At 41.5% G+C, this 20,866-nt stretch overlaps 2 protein-coding genes across 3 annotated transcripts in view; both read left to right on the forward strand.

Annotated features, from left to right (window-relative positions):
• p3h2 (prolyl 3-hydroxylase 2) overlaps positions 1-20,866 on the forward strand; it is a 55,507-nt gene that overhangs the window by 7,614 nt on the left and 27,027 nt on the right. The gene's annotated exons all lie outside the window — the stretch shown is intronic.
• Positions 18,093-20,809, forward strand: LOC133960361 (homeodomain-interacting protein kinase 1-like). Its single transcript, XM_062394890.1, has 5 exons — positions 18,093-18,725; positions 19,194-19,375; positions 19,568-19,691; positions 19,897-20,168; positions 20,262-20,809. Exons 1-5 carry the CDS (start codon positions 18,339-18,341, stop codon positions 20,326-20,328), a joined length of 1,032 nt encoding a protein of 343 aa, XP_062250874.1. The 5' UTR covers positions 18,093-18,338; the 3' UTR covers positions 20,329-20,809.

Here is a 20,866-nt window from a genome sequence, read left to right on the forward strand (position 1 = left end):
CACTGACTTATGTTCCAGTGTTTATGTTTCCATTAAATTTGTCTTTAATTATTTTTACGGTCTGACGGTTGGTCGGACCGCGTTACTCCTTCTCCATCTCCCGATCGCTACTTTGGCTTCAATCGCGTGAGAGGGAAGTGTTGTATGTGTATGGAATACGTTGGAGTTGCGTCGTCCATGTTTATATACAGTCTATGAGTTATTTATTCACCCATGGGCGTGTTTTAAGCTGTAAACATAGCTGTTAAAACAAAGTGGAAAAGTGCCTGAATACACTGACTAATTTGGTCTTTCATAGTATAGGACCTAGAGTCCACAGACTAAACACATACAGTACTTGGCTAAGACAGGACTGTTGGCCCAGATTTAATCCAACCTCTTATTCCACACAAAGAGTCAAATGTTCCTCAGTTTTTCTGAAGTATCCTATATCCACATCACAGCTTGTTCTGCACAACCTTGAGCTACTGAATAAATTGTGCTCAAGTTGCGTCTGTGCTGGGCTGATCGTTTCTACGAATCGGAGAGGGGGTTGGAAACTCGGGGGTGGAAACCACACAGAGGGCGGAGGGCTACAGGAAGTGAAATCTGTTCTGGAAAACACTGGAAAATGAGTGTGTATGAGTGTGTTCTTCAGCTTTCTTCTTTTCACTTCAGGTACACATGATTCTTCCCGTACTGCCTTTCATTACCTCTGACAGGGGCCCTAACAACAGTGTTTATGAATTTAAATGGAGAGTTAATCACATGCCCCTGCCTAAATCATATACTGAGCTGAGAGCTTCTCTATGAGCTCATTTAAATCCTCCCCGGCAGGAGTTTTGTGTAATTTTGGTATGTGGTCCCAGAAACAGAGACCACTGCATGGCCACTGATGATCGGAGCACAGATCCGACAAGGTCACGTTCTCCCTTATGCCTTTTTTTCCACTGGCTTGTTGAAGCATGCTTTAGTCACGGCCCGTCGCAATGTGATCGCATGCATTTCCACTGCCCCCTGACAGCAGATGGTATATGATATTGTTCTGATATTTGTGCTCGGTAGAGGAGCCAAACAGTGAGAGTCCCCCCCTCGACCACGCTCTGTTGACACTGACCGGATCAGTGAGTCTGGGTCTCGCCACAATTCAGTAAAAGGATGCATGATGGGATGCAGCTGTACCGCTGTTTGCGCCTTTCTCCGGTGTTAATGTCAACATACTGGAATGGAATTAACTAGGATATAGTTTACATGTTGAGTATCACTTCTCTTATGTGCTTGTACATGTTTGATTTGTTGCTGCAAGAATGTAATTACCTCGACCAGGAAGGTTTTGTGGTATGCCCCCCTGTCATTTGGTTGTTTGTCAGGAGGATTACACAAAAACAGAACAAATTTCCATTATAATGGGAAGAATGATGGGAGGGGGGCCAAGAAAGGACACATTTCGTTTTGGTACGGATCCGGGAATGTTTAACACTCTATTCAATGCAGCGAGATCGTGCTTTTTCGGTCATTTGCACAGATAACATGGGGCTTTCAGGGAAGCATTTGGGCCTTGGCAGAGGTTTGTGCTCTACTAGGTGTCCTTGTAGTGTATTTTCACTTATGACACTTAGAATACACTACAGCTGAAATTATTAGTTAACCAAAGCAAAACATTCTCTGATTCCAGCTTCTCAAATGTGAATTACAGCGAATTTTCAGTCGAATATGTTTGGGCTTTGGACTGGTATTTGAACAAAGTGTATTTAGAGTTGCAGCCTCATTCTATGGGAAACTATGATGTTTTCTACTACTTGATATTTGATCGGCCATACAACTAACTAAGAACTAAGACTAAAGAAGAAAAGCATTTACAGACTGATAACTAGTTATCTTGTTAAACTGGGTAAACGTCACACATTATTTTGTTTTTTCCTCTCTATGAATTATCAACCAATGTTGAGACTGTGGATGAAAATTAGATTTTTGGATAAATCATCACATTTACATCATGTTTTCTCCGACAGATATATGCACAGAGCAAAATGAAAAAAATGTGTGTCTCGTCACTTATATTCAACTTTTTAATTATGGGTCCTGTGTCAGATCCTCCTTCACATTTAGTTTTTGACCCCACAGCTGTTTCCTGTAAAATTCTATTAGAAAAGCTGATTGTTTATCCAGAGCTGCACCGCTGTCGTCAGCCTGCAGGGCCGCGGTGCGACGGTGACTCAGTGGTCAACGTGTGCTTATGTGAAGCTGAGATAGAGGCAGAGAGATGGGAAGACAGTATTTTAATATTTCTTAAATGTCCAAAAGTCCGCCTGAGATTGACTTCAGCCTCTTTCTTTTTAAAATGCTCTGGCACACATGTATTTATTTCACACCATGAAAATCAACATTAAAGTTCTGCAGTAATCCGGCCTTCTCTAAACATAAACTAGCTAAGTTTGACAGCTGGCACAGAGAAGGGGACAATCTCCATTAAGCAACACCCCCCCCCCCCCCCGTCCAACTTATGGCTGCCAAAGAATAATTCATCATCCCAGGATTTCCAACTATCACCCCTGCTTGTGAGCTGCTTTGGCATCGGATCTCAGCATCTCGCCTCCCTGACACGAGGTGACGGAAGATACCCTGCAGGGGGGGGGGGCAGGTAGTGTTACACCAACAGAGAACAGGGGGAGAGCGGTTTTTCATGATCTCATGTTGACCTGACACCTAGCCGACACTGACCCTGCAGCATCTCCACATCTGGTTTAGTTCTCTGTGAATCGCAGCTAATAACAGTGCTAAACAGCACGGGGGCACGGGGAGCCTCAGGCCTGTCGACTTAATCAAAGTGGTGTGACAGCAGAGGGAGAAAGTGAGGGGGAGGCTGGAATGTGCGCTGAAGTGCGTGCTTATTTGGTAGCACTTATGTCATCTTCAGCCAATTAGAGCTCTCTCCTGCAGGTCAGGTGATGAGGCTGTGACATTGCCCGTCAACATACAACTGGTCTCAATTTTGGAAGTGAAAGCCGTCTACCAGTTGTATGAATGACACATTAACAGTGTTTTTTGTTTCACAGAGCTGCTTCATAGCCTCAAACTGCCTTGTGATTGTTGTTTCTACAATTATCCATGCTGCTTAAACTGAACTGAGGCAATTATTTAGAAAAAACGAAATCATCTGTTTCTAAACTGTGTCCTCTAGAAAGTAGTTTTACACTCCAGACATGTGTCTTACAGCTTCCAGGAGGTGGTAAACAGGATATAACTGAAAGGTGTGCGTGTGTAAATCTTTACTCAGAAGCAACCTGAGCCAGATGTCCATACAGAGCCTTTAAAAAAGTAAATACAGGATTTTGCCCTGAGCAGCAGCAGGCGTACATATCACCTGTGAAGAGTTCCATGTCAGCTCCTGGTATCTCCTGTCCTGTTATAAAGATGAGCTTCACTGATGAATGGGGTGTAAAGTTAAACAGAAGGAGTTACTCAGGATGGACAATTAGTGTTATTACAGAGTTTAAAATAAAGTCGAGTTTCTGGCCACTTTTAGGGCAGGAAAAAACAGTAAAAACAGTTTTGAAGACAGTATTCATTCATACAGTTTATAACTTTATAAGTTGAATGGTGAAACATAGTCTGTAATTAAGTGGTTTAGAACAGTGAAGCTGGGAAATTGAACGCACTCTTGTAATATGTGTACTCGGTAACACCGGTGTTGTCATGAGTTTTATTACTGGTGCCTAGTTGTAGAAAAACAAGACTGTGGCAGCTCAATAAGTGCTGAAAAAAATTCCCGGCTTTTAAATCATCAAAATGATTGTTGAATATGTTAGTTTGTATACATCCCCTTCCAGGCATGGAAAGTCAGCACACTGCAGGTTGTAAACTTTAACTGTCTCACATCAGATAACAGGTGTTGCATGTTTGGCACTAGTCAAATGTTTTTATAATCAGACAGTGTTTAGCATTTAGAAGAAGATGAGAGAACCACAGACATTTATATTAAGGTTTTAAAAGTAGAATCATTTATCATTGAGTCTCATCAGATCACAGTGTTTAGGTCTCCAGACATTGTCAATTTCAACTTCTTGGGCTCCAGTTGTGATTTTGAGATAAAACAAACAAGTTGCCACTTCAACACAGTGTCTCACCCTCTGATCACATGCACATGAGAACGCATCAGCCTTTTTAAATGTCTCCAGGGCAACAGTGATCATATAACTTGAAGATAAAGGCTTCCTCTGGCTGTGATCACAACCACAATGACACAGATCAGGCCATAGACACGTTCAGCTCTGGAGAAAAGAGATTTGTGGGGGGGTCACAGACTGTTTGTTGTCCATGCTCAGGGTATCCAGTGTCGGCCTGAACATATGTGCTTTGTTAAATGTGGTGGTATGTTTACAATCATTTATTGTTTTATCCTTGAAGCGGTTCTGTTGTTCCATCTCTGGTTTCTGTTTATTAAAGACCTCTGTTGTTCTAAAGTGATTATAAGCATTCACTGAAGGGTTCCTCAGAAAGAAGGTAATGGAAAATATATCACATGGTGTTAAGTGTACAAAATATAGAACATGATTCCTTTTTGTAGTTGATCCTTGTGTTTAGTTAACAGTTGTATGTTGTTTGTGGCCTTAATACTATTAATATTAATAATAGATATTAATTCTCAAAACCTTTATGGCTAATACGTTGTCGTGGATTTTGAATAATGTAGATGAGTGATTTATCTGGTGAAGGTTTAAAAAGTGAAGGATCACTTGTTTATTGATGACAGAATGTCTTCAGTGATTCTTCTAATGACAGAGGGGGAAGAAACCTTATCTGGGGGAATATTTGCTTGTGGTTCAGTAAAATAAACTCTTTCAATTTTAATATCTGTGACACTGAAACAAAGTGGAATCTGTCTTTTATGGAAGAAAAAATGAACGTCTTTGTTTCTGCCATGATTGCTTAGGTTCTTTTTGTAGGAATTTAATAGAAACAGGATTATCCTGTGGTATGCAGATGTGGCCAGTAAAATCTTGTATAGGCTTCTCCATTTAGTACACTTAAATACTTGGGCTGCTTTAGGCCCAGCTCGGAGGTATTTACAGAATGTGAGATGGTCCTACTCATCGTCCACACCAGCCCATCACAAAACCTCTACTGGAGTATAGCCGCTCTCGCTGCGTCCTCGGACACAATGTATTCGCGTCTTACGGACAACAGGACTTTAGAAAACAATCTTTACTCTAACCCATTTGTTTGCTTGTTTGTTTGTATGCAAGATTACACAAAAACAACTTTATTAACTTTGACTCTGCAAAATGGAGGGTTAGGTTTAAAACTGAAAATAAAATTACTACACATACAGATGTTGCAGATCTAAAATATGAATTTAGTGAATTTATATGCAGTGTCATGGGGACTGTTGGGCCTTGGCAGAGGTATGCGCTCTACTGAGTGTCACTCTAGTTGTATTTATTTTGCATGTGAGGTGCTTATACATTGGCGTTTTAAAGCTGTGATTAAGTTTGTCACTTTGTAAGCACAGCTGTGTATAAACGGCTGATACCAAATTAATCATATTAACAAATGCCAAGTTTATACTCAAATTCAATTATAAGCCTCACTCTATCTATTTCATCTTGTAATAACAATTACACCCGCGCATTCCAAAGAGACAATGAACTTTTAATCGTATTTACATTTACAGGCTCCACACAATGTGCTGCTGCCAATTTTTACCATTGTTTTCTTTCACTTAAAAGAAGCGAGTTACTTGGTGCAGCAGGTAACAGTGTGGATGAAGAGGCCGTGCAGCTGGAGCAGTTTGTAATCTCTGACATACAAACGTTGTGGCTTTGAGAACATCATCGAAACAACCATCTCAGTTCCCTCTGTGTCCTGCTATGTGTTGACATGCGTCTGAGTCCTCGGAGTTTGCAAAAACATAAATATCCGAGCAGCTTCTTCTTCTCAGTGAAATGAAATGCTTACAGCTTTAGACGGCCTCCTAAGAGGACTGTACATTTTTCTGTGGAGCCCTGAAGTGCTGACGTATTAGAAATCCACAGGACTCAAGACATTTCCTTTTCATGTTGCTTTACTGGCAAACCCATCGTCCTTGTAAAGGCACAGCATGTTTGCATTTAATGCTCTAAATAAAGTCGTGCATGGTAGTTGAAGTGGTTTTAGATGATTATAGACGTTAAAGCCCTAAAAATATCTCACGTGTTTACGGCATATGTTTGCGAGAGTGTGGCGTTTTGTGCCCTTTGGGGGGAGCTGAAATGAATCATAAGCTGTTCAGTGTAATTAAATGAATTCCTTCCTTCTTAACTGTGCACGCAACGGAACCAGGTCTTATTAACGGTTTTAAGACATAAACGCCGGAGACTGTCCGCAGAATTGGATCCGGACTTTCTCCGGGGTTCGACTTTCCCACGTGAACATCGCAGCAGGAGATTCTTCGCTCAGACACGTTCACAACAACACAGGAATCTCTGGAGTGTTCAGGTGAGGGGGCGGGGCAGCAGGCAGAGACAGGATGTGACGTATTAATGCTGCCGCGGGGATCTCATTTGTTTACAAGTTCGACACTGGCTCCGCTCTTCTCACCAAAAGCTCTCCTGATATCTTTGTCCGTGTGTTTTTACGTGAATGACACTGCCGTCTCATCCTGGGATATTGTTATTGTTTTTCCCAGTTTTGAGTCCATCTCGTGTTTGAAACCTCATCAACACGCTCACATGCTGGCTGAGGATCTCCTGCCGTGTTCTCATATGGCCTCATTCGGACATTATTTGAACCAGGGGCCCAGCTGGAGAAACTCTGGATTAAGTGCTGAGCCTTAATAAATGACATCCAGGGCAGTAACTCACCTTGAGGGTTGGTTTCCAAGCAGCGACGCAGATACAAACAGACTGAATGAGAGGGCTGCTGCTCTGTGATGTGGGGACTTACTGCATCCCTTCATCAATGAGGAATTTTACCATGGTTTTGAGGCTGAAAGCTGGATGTTGGAGTGTGTCACTCTGAGGGAAGTGAGCGGTTAATTCCCAAGGATAGTCTGTAATCGAGTGAGATTGGGACGTGAGAGAGAATGGAATATGACTCTCTGTACAGTCCAGTCATTGTCGTGCTGTGAAGACATTACTTTATGACATCATGTCCATGTTGGACAGTAGACAACCCTCCTTTGTTATACACAGAGTTTTGAGTGGGAAAAATCGAGGTTATTACTATTTCATAGTGTAGTTTCTCTGGTGGGAGGTTTCATTGGTTTCACGGGGGCAGTGTGTCACCCTGTCCTGACAGCTTTTAATATGCGGAGCACCAGGACACTGCTGGAACGAGTTTGTCATGAAAACAGACATTTTTATTAAAGGGATCTTTTCGAATGACTCTGCAGTGCTGTTTAATTAAGTTTCTCATGAGGATGCTCTCAGTGTGATGTGGACTCCTCATCCCCTCCTCGTCCTTCCTCTTAAACTGCTCCGTGGGTCCACTCTCACACAGCTGCTCTGTCTCAGCCAAAAATAACAGAGATTGTCTTGTCCTCTCGCTCACTGGCCGCAGTGTGTTTGTGAGTGAAGTGTAAGTGTCTCATACATGTACAGTCAAGCCTCCGTGTTTCATGTTTTCCATGCCTCTACTGTACAGTCTGGCTGTGGTTTATAGCGGAGGCGGTGGTGGTTTTAATGCACCGTCAACCCGTAGGAGGCTGCTGGGCTGTATGTGTGGTGTGAGTGTGAATAGCTGAGAGGCTACATAATGGGATGCACAGGAACTAACTTGGCCTCAGACATTGTATCCCTGCCAGGCCGAGATGAGCTCATGTGACTTAATTTAAATGTGGAATGGATGATGCATTGTGTGTGAAATTTTCCAACATGGGTTCTGTCTGCGATCAGTGCTCTTCACATATATACCAGGGTTAGGGTTAGATATAACGCTGGTTCCGCTGTTACCTTCGCCAAGGAGGTGATATTCTTGTCTGGGTTAGATTGTCCGTTTGCAGGATTATACCAAAATTATTGAAGATTTCCACAAAACTTGGTCAAAGGATGCAATATGAGTCAGGGAAAAACACGTTCAATTTTGATGCAGATGGGGGGGGTTACAACAGGTCTGATGATTTCTTCGAGAACATAATCTTGATGAGAAAACAGAAATATTTATATAATACATGATTGTCAATTCTTATAGGAGAAAGGTCTGAATTCTTATAACCTAATTGATATTTTAACAGAAGAAAGTGGGAAGAAAAAATCCCAGATTTTTCCCTTAAGCTGAATCAACACCAAAATATAAAGGGTTCTGGAAATAATGGGTTTAGTGGAAATATAGCTCCCTAATAAACCAGCGGAGAAACACACAAACATCCACGTTGAAAACACAACCTCCTTGGTGGAGCTGTTGAGGCATCAAACTATATCAACATGTATGAGACTCTCACCAAGAATCATTCAACATGTTTTCATAGGTATAAAGACTGTTGTATCCTTATCAGTAGTGGATTTTAGAAATACAAATATCTGATCATTATATATCAGCTGAAAATAATGTTTTTACATCAACAGTCTCGGAGCAGACCTATACACTGAATTATATCATCTGTAGTAATCTAATGGCCAATATATATACATCCGGTCCGTTAACTGTGTCATAGCGTCCCGTGTTCGGCTCTGGATTTTCTAGGTGGATTAGAGCTACTGTGGATTTTGCTCCAGATCCATAATCATGTCTCCTGGTTAAAATAGTCTGTTTGGTGGATCAGTAGTTCAAATTGTAGCGTTTAGAAAGAAACCTCGGCCTTGTGTGTTTTCAATCATGACAACTCTGTCTCAAACCCCCCTTTCCTCACCTTTGTTTAAACTGATTGTTTATGGGCCTAAGGCAGACACACACACACACACACACACAACATTCTTTATACCCCTCATTCTGTAATGTAGAAAGAGAAACACTTGTACTTAGGTATTCAAGTAACATGTAGGCTACATAGGAAAATACGAATGCACACAAACACAACACACACAGGATTACAGCTGTCATGGCTTAATGTATATATTTCCACTCAAAAGAATCCTTTAGATCCTTCAGGCCTCAGAAAGACAACAGTACATGTTATTAACTTCTCACAAGTGGCTTCTTCCAGCCCATGCAGATGTTTGTTTACCTTCGTGGAATGCTCGGAGAAAGTTGACGCATACTCGTCACTCCCTACTTTGTAATTTAGGGATCGTGTTCTGGAAATTACCCTTTTTGTAAGCATGTCATTATGAGGATTTCTGATTCTAACAGTAGCCTCCACACGTCCTGAGGCGATTGCAGCCATCAGGTGAGAGCGTTCTATCCACAGTGACGTGAAAGCGAGGTGTGTAACGTGCAGGTTTTATGAGGTTTCATGTGATAAATTAATTTGATTCCAGTTTCCAGCTATTAGTCTTCCTCCCCGCGCCACACGTAATGGATCCCAGCACATTCCTGGTCCTTGCAGGCCATTGAAACCCAAAACAAAAGAGCTGTCATTTGAGTATGTTGTCTGCGGATTGTGGCTGGCGGCTGATGAAGTTAATGGGAACAGCAGTTGCGGCTGGAGGCTGCGTGGTCGGACGCCATGTCATCTCCAGGCCGGACGGACGGAGGCAGGGAGATGAGACAAGCTAAGATATGGCTGGTTTCATCTCAGTGACTCAGTATGAGGTAGCTGTGAACAGAGAAGAAATGAGGTCACACACACACACAGACACAAACACACACCCACCAATAATAACGATGCATTTCTTTCCTTTGTCATCATCTCCCCACTTCCCAATATTGAAGTATGTTTTAATGGGGCATTTGTCCTGATGAGACGCCAACTGGTTCCCTCTTAATGCAGTCGGTGGTCGCGCTCTCCATACAGTTTTGTTTTGGGAGGTCTGCTGGTGTGTTTTTTTTTCCTCCACATTGCCGGGGATTTCCTCTGCTCCCCTGGGGACATCCTGTTATCAGAGCTGTGACTCAGCGGAAAGATCTCATTCCAGTGACTGGAACTTTTTCTTCCTTGTAGATTTGGTAGCATCCATTTGATGGATGCAAGCAGTGTGTTTTTCTAATCAAGAGCTTCAGATTTGAAAACCCTGGATCCATTATGCAGCACTGATGTAGCGTTTCATTAGGTTACACAGAGGACTATTAACATTGGCTCACTGCCACTTTGCAAAAGGAAAAGAAAAGGGAAACATCCTGAAAATCAGTCATTCTCTTCTGTAACTATCAGCTGTGTGTGGGATGACTTGGGTCTGGGGAAGAGGGTAAATTAATTAAGTGAATTTCAATTTCAGTCTTAACATTTACAAAATCTGCTTCTTCTCATTTTTATCAATGAGAAGTGATGGACACTGGATGACAATAGTCAATATGTATGATTGAGCAGTGAAATTGTGGAACTTCAGTATAACATATTAGCATTTTTCCTGTAGCTGGCTGGTGTGAGGTCTTTATCTGTTTGCTGATCTTTTACTCTCTGTGCTCACATGTGCAATACTGACAAACAGCCAAATTCTCAGCAGTCACCTCCAAGCCATCTTTAAGTTACAGTGCAAATGTTGTCTGAGATGACAGCGCTGTTGGGATTTCAGTTAGTCAGAATATCTACAGATAGACAGAATATCTTTATTATTTTGTTTGTCACATCCTGCACAGCCACCGCCTGGTAACAAACTGTCACTCACTGAACAGTGTAGAAATAGTCTTCATCTGTACTACACAGTTAAAAACTAAGCCCTCTCAGTCCAGATGAGTTTTATCTCTGCATTAGTAATAATCACTGCACAGACTAACACACCTGGAAACCTATATCATGTGGACGACAGGTGTAAATGTAGCAGCAGTGATCCGTTTAAAACTAAAAGGTATTGGTGTGTTGGTGGGTGTTTGAAGAAATGTTCTAAGGAGTCTCAAAAGAGGCTAAATCCAGCAAATTAATGCTATAACCTGGCCCCATGCCCACATAGGCCCCTGATCACGGAATACAAACTGTTCGCACCACGATCAAGTGTCACTCAACCGACCAATGATGTGTTGGGTCAGTCAGCAACAGACAGTTACCGGGCTGACCCACTGTCAAACAGACCTGCGAAACATCTGGATAACTTGTGGATGGATTTGGGAAACAAAAATACACAGTCCAATCAACAGGCTAAAAATTACAATGTGGATTTTTTAAGTTTCTCTTGCAGGCCTCCATAAGGAACTCTTGTCAAATGAATTCTTGCTATACTTTGACAGTAATGTAGATGTCAGATTCCATTCAGCGCGTACTTGTAACTGTTTGGATGAGCTCTGAGTTTGGAACAACAGGTTTTGTCCTTTAGGAAATGCAGTCACTTCTTAATTCACTGCCTTGTCAGGGACGACTGGGAAAGAAACCTGAAGACAAACTCACTTTGTTCAAGATGCATTCAAATGAAATGGACCCAAGTGAAAGCACAGACACTGACAAGAGCATAGCTGAGCACCAATTACCAAGCAGCTGTGGGAAAACAAAGGAGCAATACATCTCGATTTTTTCAGACTCGCTTGTCATTGGTAATGCACCGACTCATTTAGATTGAATATGCAAGCTCTGCTCAGACACTAACTCCGATGACTTTTACACAACCTCTCCTGAATGATCTCATGCAGTTAAAAACCCATCTTCTGGGATTTCTCTTGTTTCACCTTAAAGCGAAGCGAAGTGAGGCAGTCCGCCATTACTTCAATGTAAATCTCTGTTTCCACCTTTGAGCTGATTAATTAAACGTCGAGTTTGGCCGAGCCTGCTGTGTGTCACACAGGGTTCCTCCAAACAGTAATTAGCATCTCAGAGGGAGGGAGACGGATAGGGATATCGGCCAGTTGTGCCCAAGGGGCCTCCTGTTAAACAGCTGGGTGGGGTGAACTCTGGCCTCAATGGCCCGTACTTTAGTGAACATGTCAGTTAGTCATTTTCTTCTCCCTAGAAGGACTCCTAATAATGCTATTCCCCTGGAGTTACATCCAAATCTAATGGGTGGAGCTGTTTCTCAGATCATGATGAGACCAAAACATCTCAAAGTTAAACTCACTGTTACTCCTGTACCTTGTTTCCTTTGTTCTTCTTTTCCCCAAAAAACTAGAGATGTTCAATGGGATGGCATAAAATTCACTTTAGCAGCTGTTTTCCTCGATTTATTTAGTATTTTAGTTTTTTTTTCTTCAGATATGACTGTCAAAGTAGACAATAAAAAACTATCTGTAAAGTTATCGGAAAAAAGTGGTATCGGATGATCTCTGCAAAAGAGCCTTGGTTTATGAGTAAACGTACGCTCTAGGGCCTCCTGACTCAGAGCTTGAGTCCGGTCCAGTTTTAGTATCAGACATTTTCCCCTCTTCATTTCCTCTTTCATTTAGCCTCTGCACGGTGATCTCACTTTATGTCTGTAGTAAAGGAAGTATTACATGGCATCAGCGTCTTGGATGTTGAGACCATAGTGTGTGGGAAGACTGAGAGTCTGGAATTTAGAGACATATCTGCATCCAGCATGAAGAGAGGCATACATTCAGTCAGCAGAGAATTTGCTGAACTCAGGCAAACACATTCTTCACAGAAGGGGTTAGCTGAGCTCCAACGTCCCTCACTGTAAGCCTGCGTTAGCTCTTATCTTAAGGAACTGAATATCAGCAGTGATCCTGGATGCTTACATATTGTTTTGATGATTTCTCTCCTTATTATCTAATGCAGATGTTTTTTCCATATTCAGCTATATTGTGGCTGACTGAAGAGTTTATTCAATTACAAAGTAGCCATTTAAAACAAAGTAGCCATTTAAAACAAAGTAGCGATTGATTGATTGACAGCTCAATTATTCAGACTTGAGACCGTAGAGTGTATGCAGATAATAGACTGTATATAAAGATGAATGACAGGACAGCTCTGTAAAAGTGAAGATGAAGGCTGTGTCCGACATCACTCACTGATTACAGAATAGTGCATTATATAGCGAGTTTGCCATCTTGTGGTGGAGTTTTAATTAGTTGGGAAAATGTTTGATATCCTATACAGAGCACCGTGAAAAGTAGTGTAGAACCCATGGTCACTAACCAAGCAATGAATACCATCATGCACTGCGCTTGCGGTAGAGAGACGAGAGATGGCAGCAGGAACAGCCCGACCTGTCGTGGATATGTGAGCAGCACCGCAGCACAAACTGGGTGAAACAAGTTTATTTCTACATTTAAAGATAGTTTTTTTTTTTTGTCAAATAAACATTTCCAATTCACTGTAGGATTGTGCAGGACTTCTGTACTGAGGCTACAGAGCAGATATGAAGATGCGTCATTACATTTTCGGTCAATGCTTGAGACTGATTAATTAATGATAAAACAAACTAAATGGAGACTTCTCTGCTGTTGTTGGTTTGAAAGTATTACTTACTGACTTGATACAGGCGATGAATTGCTGAAGAAATACATTGAGGCACAATCCAGAGAACATGAACTCTGATCTGATTCTGAATGTTTTACCAGGTCCACACTGTTGTATATACCAGCGACTATACTCCTAAATGGATTCTGTTTTACATTTGATTCGACTGGATATGTACAGTATGTGATCACTGAGCCCCGTGCTGTCAAAACTTGCCTTTATAGACATTTTGAGATATTTCTCTAACTTGTGTTTTCTTTTCTGCCCAATCGGATCAGCGGGATTTCCAGATGTTATACTGACAGAATTTTCATAATTCTATCTTCGGGATCAAGGTGTTAGTGAAACAGAGTCAGATGTTAGTGGGGGTCTGTGGACCGCAGTCTGCCAGCTACCACCAGGGTTTCTCTGCCTAAGGAGAAGCAGGCTTCGTTTAACGAACACGTGTCTAATTCCAGACCTCCTGTGGGCCCTCATATGCCAAACCACTTCCTCACAGCAGTGTACCAGCACACAGCCCAGCTGAGGCTGAGCCCTTTCAGTCTCTCACCTCTATAGACCAGACATCCATCCAGCTAACGTCTCAAAATACTCACCAGGGTTTAATAGTAACCAAGGTCCAGAAGCCTCTCTGTTCACTATTTGAAGTGGCAGCTGGCATTGTTTCTTGCCAAAGTCACAGCCCTGAAAATAAGCTTGTAAGTGCAGCGGAGTCCGAGCTGCCAGAGTCTGAATGTTCAGGATTCTTGGAAGAGGAGATTCCATTAGCTTGTGTCATGGTGTTTGGCAGAAGACAACCAGGCCTCTCTGTGTCTCACTGCTGGGGAGGTTGTGCAAATGAAATTTGGAGAAAGCATCTGTGTGCCCCTTCTTTTTTTCAAAGGTCAACACTTGTCATTGTTTGTTCTCCGTGCTCAATTAGAGCGGAGAGTGTGTAAGCCCTCAACCCCAGCAGGGAGATTGCAGCACACACGGGTGGACGTGCGGATACACACACTCATGCATGAGCACACAGATGATCAAACAACTCTGGGCCTAAAGTATACACACATGAGACCGCACACACAGGCGGGGGAGTCGATGCAGGTGGGACACACAAGCAAAGGGATAACTCGACACATGTATCCTCCTCATGCCGAAACGCCTCTCCTTCACCTTTCTCCAAACTGATCTCATAGTGAGATAAGTTTCTTTCTCCCAACTGATATGGCAGTGACTCTTGTTTCACCTGGACAGGTTTAATCTCAGCTTTGATTGTGTATTGATTTCATTGCCTGATTACCCGGCTGCACTGCAGCAGAAACCATTACCAGCTGCTCTGCCAGGCACACTGAGGAGTGCTGATGGACATCTCTGTCTGGCAAGTGTTTCAGGATGCTCATACTGTCAGTCAGTAACTCACGAAAAAGTTCTCATGAGCACAAAATATAACCAGGCGGCTATATTCAAGCTACGGCAGTCAAGGTCCTTCACCTCTTTTTGAACTGTTTACATTTTCTTTCTCAAGGTGACTTCTCTGATCATCAACTTTTGCCATGACATTTTTCTGCGGACATTCACAAACATCAAACACTGCTGTAACACATGCACTGATGATCTCCTGATATTATCAAGAGGGGCTGTATGTGATTTTCTGGAGTCTCTCCTGCCAGTAAAAACTTGAGCCCATGTGAGAATACAGCATGAGATGATCTGTAAGGATTCACAGCAATCCAATAAAGAGCAATGATATAAAAGTGAAGCCAAATCACCTCCATCGCCCCCTTGTGTCTGACTTTGCAGTACAGGTCAACGCCTCCTCCATTTTAGTAGACAGGACATGGAGCAAATCCAAAAGTTGGCGGGACCTTGCTACCATAGCTTCATCCCCTGTTCGGGCTAGTTGTCCATCTTTAAAGCGTTCTATGGCTGTGCGTCATGGAGATGTTAATAACTTAAACACAACATGTGAGAAGAAAGTCTATGTGGGATGATTATACATATCAGACCTGTGTGACCTGTGCGGACGAATTGGATCTGTTGATCATATCTGGGCTCAATCATGTGCCTCCTTTATGTAAAAAATATTCCCAAGAGACGTTCAAGGCTCTCACAGGATATGAGATCTTCAGCAGAGAGATGGAGGTGATTATTTCCGTCTCACAGGGCTTCACTCTGATAGTAGCCTCAGGGGCTCGTGTTATTTTGGGATGGTGTTTTTTTTTTTCAGAAACAGTTCCTGGCATTTTAAGTGTTTTCCACAGCCTCTGAGTTTTATAGCCACTAAGATAAACATCTACAAATGTGGCTATTTTCAACGCTAGACGGTTATTTATTTTCTGAGTAACTTAAATTATATTTGTTTTTCATGCTTTGATGCTAAACAATATTCTCTCTAAGTTTCACTGATTTAAGTGCATGGTGTTGAGTCTACACCGTTGAGTATATTTACAGACACACAGAGTCAGGTGATGATACTGTGGGAGTCTGTGTGTGGCCACGCTGGGTTCGCTACAACAGGAACTAAAATGTTAACAATGTTATAAATGGACAAACAAATAGTGTGAGATAATAAACAAGCCGTCTCTCACACTAGAGTCCCTCATGCTCATTTTTCCTACCTGTCACGCCGTGGAGGATCCAGACCGAGACTTATGAGCTCAGCTTCTCTAACAAGGTCCAATCACAGGGACACAGACCTTTACTCTTTCTTTAATTTGGCTTAGAATAAAAACCAAATGGACACACTCAGAGTCAGTTGGTTTCCATTAGCAGGCACCCGCAATGTTAGCATATCCCAAACCTCCAGCCGTAGAGGCATGTAGGGCTTTCCCTTTTAACAAAGAACAATTGAGAGCACAAGTGGAAACAGCTTCTCATATAGGAGGATGGAAATCCTAGCTGGGACTGTGTGTAAAGCCTCAAGGAAAAACCACATGGAGCATGTTATTGCCATGTCTCGATCTATGATTGTAAGAGATTAGCATGGCTGTAGTGTTAGTTGTTTTTATTTCTAGGTTAACTTTTGAAGATGTGTGTTTCTCTGAGATTTCAGCCTAGTTACCTTCACACAAACGGACATTATAGGCAGGTCTCAGCTCCTCGCTGTTGCATTCATGTCGTACATAACCACAGCCTTGATTACATGGTGCAGTCAAGTTCTCCTACCCTGCCCTATTATAAACACTTTCCCTACAACACACAGTCTCTTATGAAGCCAGGCTGCGTCATCCCTGTTAAATCACATCTCCTTTACATCCATTCCTAAGGTGTAGTAGTAAATCCCACCTAAGTAGAAGTGAATGAGAGAAGTTGTCCACAGTCTGCTCTGCAGTGGAGTCTGAGGCTGTGAGAACGTTACATCTATTACCATTAAAAAGTCTAAAAGTCAGACGCTTGTCTTCAGTGTAAAAACCTGTATATATTACAGCTATGCTTCCTTGTTAGCATTCGTAAACACCTGTATGTATAGCTGTTTTTTAGACATGAACCCTGGGAAATTTTTTTCAGTTTGCCTTTTATCAGAACCAGGATATGGAGGACCTAAGAGTTACCGAAGGGTATGCGTCGGCCCTTATCGCCAAAAGCTCTTGATATCGATATCTTTGCAGCTTTACATATTCATCATGGTTTCCTACCTGTGTGACACCTCTTTTCATATTTTAGATTTTGTCCAAGTTCTTTGGATCCTATAGCAGCAGCATGTTTGATGTATTGTTAGTTTGCTGTATATTATATTAAGATTCAATTGATTTTATATTATTCATTTATATTTTGGATAGAATAAACTTTGTGTTCGCATAGTAACTTACTTATTTTTGAATGATAATTAATATTGTGCACTTGTGTTTATGTACCCTTAACTTATATCTTAGTAATGACCATTCTAAGCATAGTAGGTCCTGGTCTATCCCTCTGTAGTGGGACCTCTGTCAAACTTTTGTCAACCTATGTCCTTTATGAACTCTCATTAAACTGAGCAGTCTTTCACTTCGCCCGCCCTCACTGGTATAAAAAGGGTGAACAGTAACATATTGATAATGTTAAGTAGGTGAGTAAACTGTATATGTCAGAAGTGCAACTTTCACTGTATGAAGAGATAAATAACACATTGTTGAACAGACTTTCCAGACTGACAGAAACCCTGTTTAATTAGACCCAAGCAAAATTTGAGTTTATGTGGGTCTCCACTTGTGTTACAGTGTTTTTGTAACAAAGGATAAGTCGATTAAGATTCATATTAAAAACATGAAAGAAAACAGACTAACACAATAAAGACACGTAAGGTAAAACATTTTTAACAAATGTTCCTTAGATCTCATTGAGCATCAAAGGTAATAGAATATTTGCAATTCTATAATTTGTTTGATGTTACAGTGAGATGTCTTTAAACAAGCATAAAGTGTCTTCGCTTCAGTCATATTAACTTGAGCTTTGCAGTCAAGGGATTAACATTTTATCTGTTAAGATTTTAACGAAATGGACGTCACCTTCCCTTGATAAACACTCTTGGTAAGTTGAATATTTTACACCTGATACTTTATGCAGAGCAAGTGTGTTATTACTGTAAAAGTACAAATCAAAAGCAGGGAAATTTGAGCTTGGTGGAAGTAAAAGATTCAGAAAAGATAATTTCATGTTTCATTAGTAGTTATCTTCATATATATATTTTACTTAGTGTACAATGTGGGCTCATTTTTGTCATGAACAATAAATATGTACATGTAGTGACAGGAGTAGTAGTAATAGAAAAAGGACATATTTATCGTTCTGTAATGTATCTTTGATTTAAGTGGTAATTTTACTATTGGTGGATTTTCAAGATTAAAACGACTTGGCTTGATGGACTGTCTGTAAACCTTTCTGCTACATACTTGGGAAGACTTCTTGTTTGTGTGAGAGCATACGTGGCTTTGTGCCTAACTTCTTCCTTAATATACTCCTGACAGGTGTGAGAAATCAACAGGAAAACAATACTTTCATCATGTCAGAATATGGACAATTTATAATCCTCGTGGGAGACCTGATCCCCTCCCCCACTACACTTTACCAGGTAGAGAAATACCTGGGCAGTGGCACCTATGGAGTGGTCATCCAATGTAGGAATGTGACCACCAATGAAACAGTGGCATTAAAAATTATCAAAGGCAGGGGAAACTTTGAGTGTGCGAGGGCAGAGTTGGGCATCCATCAAACCATGCAGGAGCTCCACTCGGACAGATTCAACATCGTCCGATTGAACGAGTCATTCACCTACAAGGCACATTGCTGTCTTGTGTTTGAGCACCTGGATATGGATCTGAATACATTCATGCAGATCAACCCGGGTCAACAACTTCAACTGATGCAGATCCGCCCCATTCTGCAGCAGGTTTGTTTTTTAAACACAAGATTTTACACTAACTGCTTTGTAGGGTGAAGAGTATACCTGTTCTCTAAAATGTCTCTGTTTGTCCAAATTTCCAGTTGTAATTTCCATCAGTGTGCATCTTTCTTCTCAAACTGCAAGCTGCGATAAAAATATATATTTCATTGTTTCAGAAACGACAAATGAAATGTTAAGTTAAATAATGTACTTGAAGACTAGTGGTGGTGACTTGAGGTGGATACATGGACACCTTCAGTTCTTCCAATCATCATATTTAGTGTTTACAATCGCTAGTGCTGTGTATGTTGGTCTTAACCATCTTGTTAACCTGTTCCTATAGTCGACTGTACGAGTTTGGAATATCTGACTGATACTCAGCTGTTTCTGTTTTTGCTGCCATCGATGAACTGTTGCTGTTGATGAAATGAACTCTGTAGCTCATGTTTATTGTTGTGTTTTTCATAATTTCAGCTGGCTGCATCCCTGGTCTTTCTGAAAAGCGCGGGGATCATTCATACAGATTTGAAGCCAGATAATATCATGATAGTGGATCATGTCAGGCAGCCACTGAAAGTTAAAGTCATCGACTTTGGCTTAGCCTTCGATTATCCTGAGCAACAGGGAGGTCTCACCCTCCAGACCTTGTGGTACAGGTAAGTAACTGACAGCACATCTCTATACCTGGGACAGCTGTGTTTGCTGTAACGAATTAAACAACTCCTGTACGCTGGCATGTCAGGTTTATGTCTCAGAAACTGACAATAACAAATTGACGGTAACACAGAGTTTAGTCCTAAGTTTTTATAACCTCAGTAATACGTTTGGGTTTCTCGTCTTCTCCTAAGATCCCCTGAGATCCTGGCTGGATATCCTTTCAACGGGGCCATCGACATATGGTCTCTAGGCTGCATTGCTGCTCAATTGTTTATGGGCACACCACTGTTCCCCGCCTACAATGAGACTGATTTGGTCAGTATCTGCACTGAAAACACAACCAATCTGTTTAGTTTTAAATCCGCACGCTTGATTATTATAGTGAGTTTCTACAATTTGACTAATGAGACAAACTAGAGAGACTTCATCCATACGTCTGAGTAGTTTAAGTTACCTGATCACCAATGACTTTGCAATCTTGAAGTTAACATATTCTCACAACATTGTGTTTCTTCCCCAGTGGAATCAAATTGTATACACGGTTGGGAAGCAACTGTTTGCACAACATTATTTCTGGCCAAAATACTGGATGGAATGGAGATTCTTGACATCGTTTCATAGACTCAATGGAGTAGATGACTATGCTGAATGGGTTGACCTGGAGTGGTTTATAGACCTTTTGGAGAAGATGCTGACGTTTAATCCTGTTGAAAGAATTACCCCCAGAGGAATCCTTGAGCATCCATTCATCACTATGAGCCACCTTGAGGGTCCATTGAAAAACTGCCTCTAGTAAGTGTGTATGTCTGTGCAGAGATATATAGGTAATAATATGAGATCTATGTAGATTAAGTTCTTTGGCTCATCATTGTTATTTTTGTCCAGTGTGATATATAGTATGGATGCGATGAGCAGTTGCCAGGATACAAGGTCTAATGATGGAGTAGATTGAGACCAGAAGATCATGAAATATTTTCAAAGTCCCTAAAGAAGGAGTCATCCGACAGAACTGCCAACCCTCCAAAATCACAGAGGGAGAGAAAGAAGGACGGTCCAAGATGAAAAGCCCTCAAGGAATGAGAGGAAGATGAGACTCAAAAATGACATGGTCAAAGCCATCAACAACTCTGAAGCTGCCCAGTCCAGCTCGACCCGAGTTCACTACTTCTAGAAGAGGGAAGGGGATGGGGAGGGGGGGAGTTGTGTTAAACAAAACATATAGAAAGGTGGAACTTGCCTGTTAGAAACCATTAATTTAGACCAAACTGAACTGCCGTGTCAAGAACTCAACTTGTATATGCTCTTTATTAGTTAATCATTTTTTTTAATTTTTCAATTAACTTTTAAACCCGGCAAGGTGAAGGTAGCAAGTGAGATGAAATGTGAAGTGTCTTTGCTCATATTTAAGTCTCTGTGTTGGTTACCTCGTGACCTCAAAACATGCAGGGGGGGGTGGGGGCTGTGTGGGAATTTATTGTTCTGTGTCTTTT

The sequence above is a fragment of the Platichthys flesus genome, chromosome 9 (genome assembly GCF_949316205.1).
Source record: "Platichthys flesus chromosome 9, fPlaFle2.1, whole genome shotgun sequence".
NCBI classification, from domain to species: Eukaryota; Metazoa; Chordata; class Actinopteri; order Pleuronectiformes; family Pleuronectidae; genus Platichthys; species Platichthys flesus.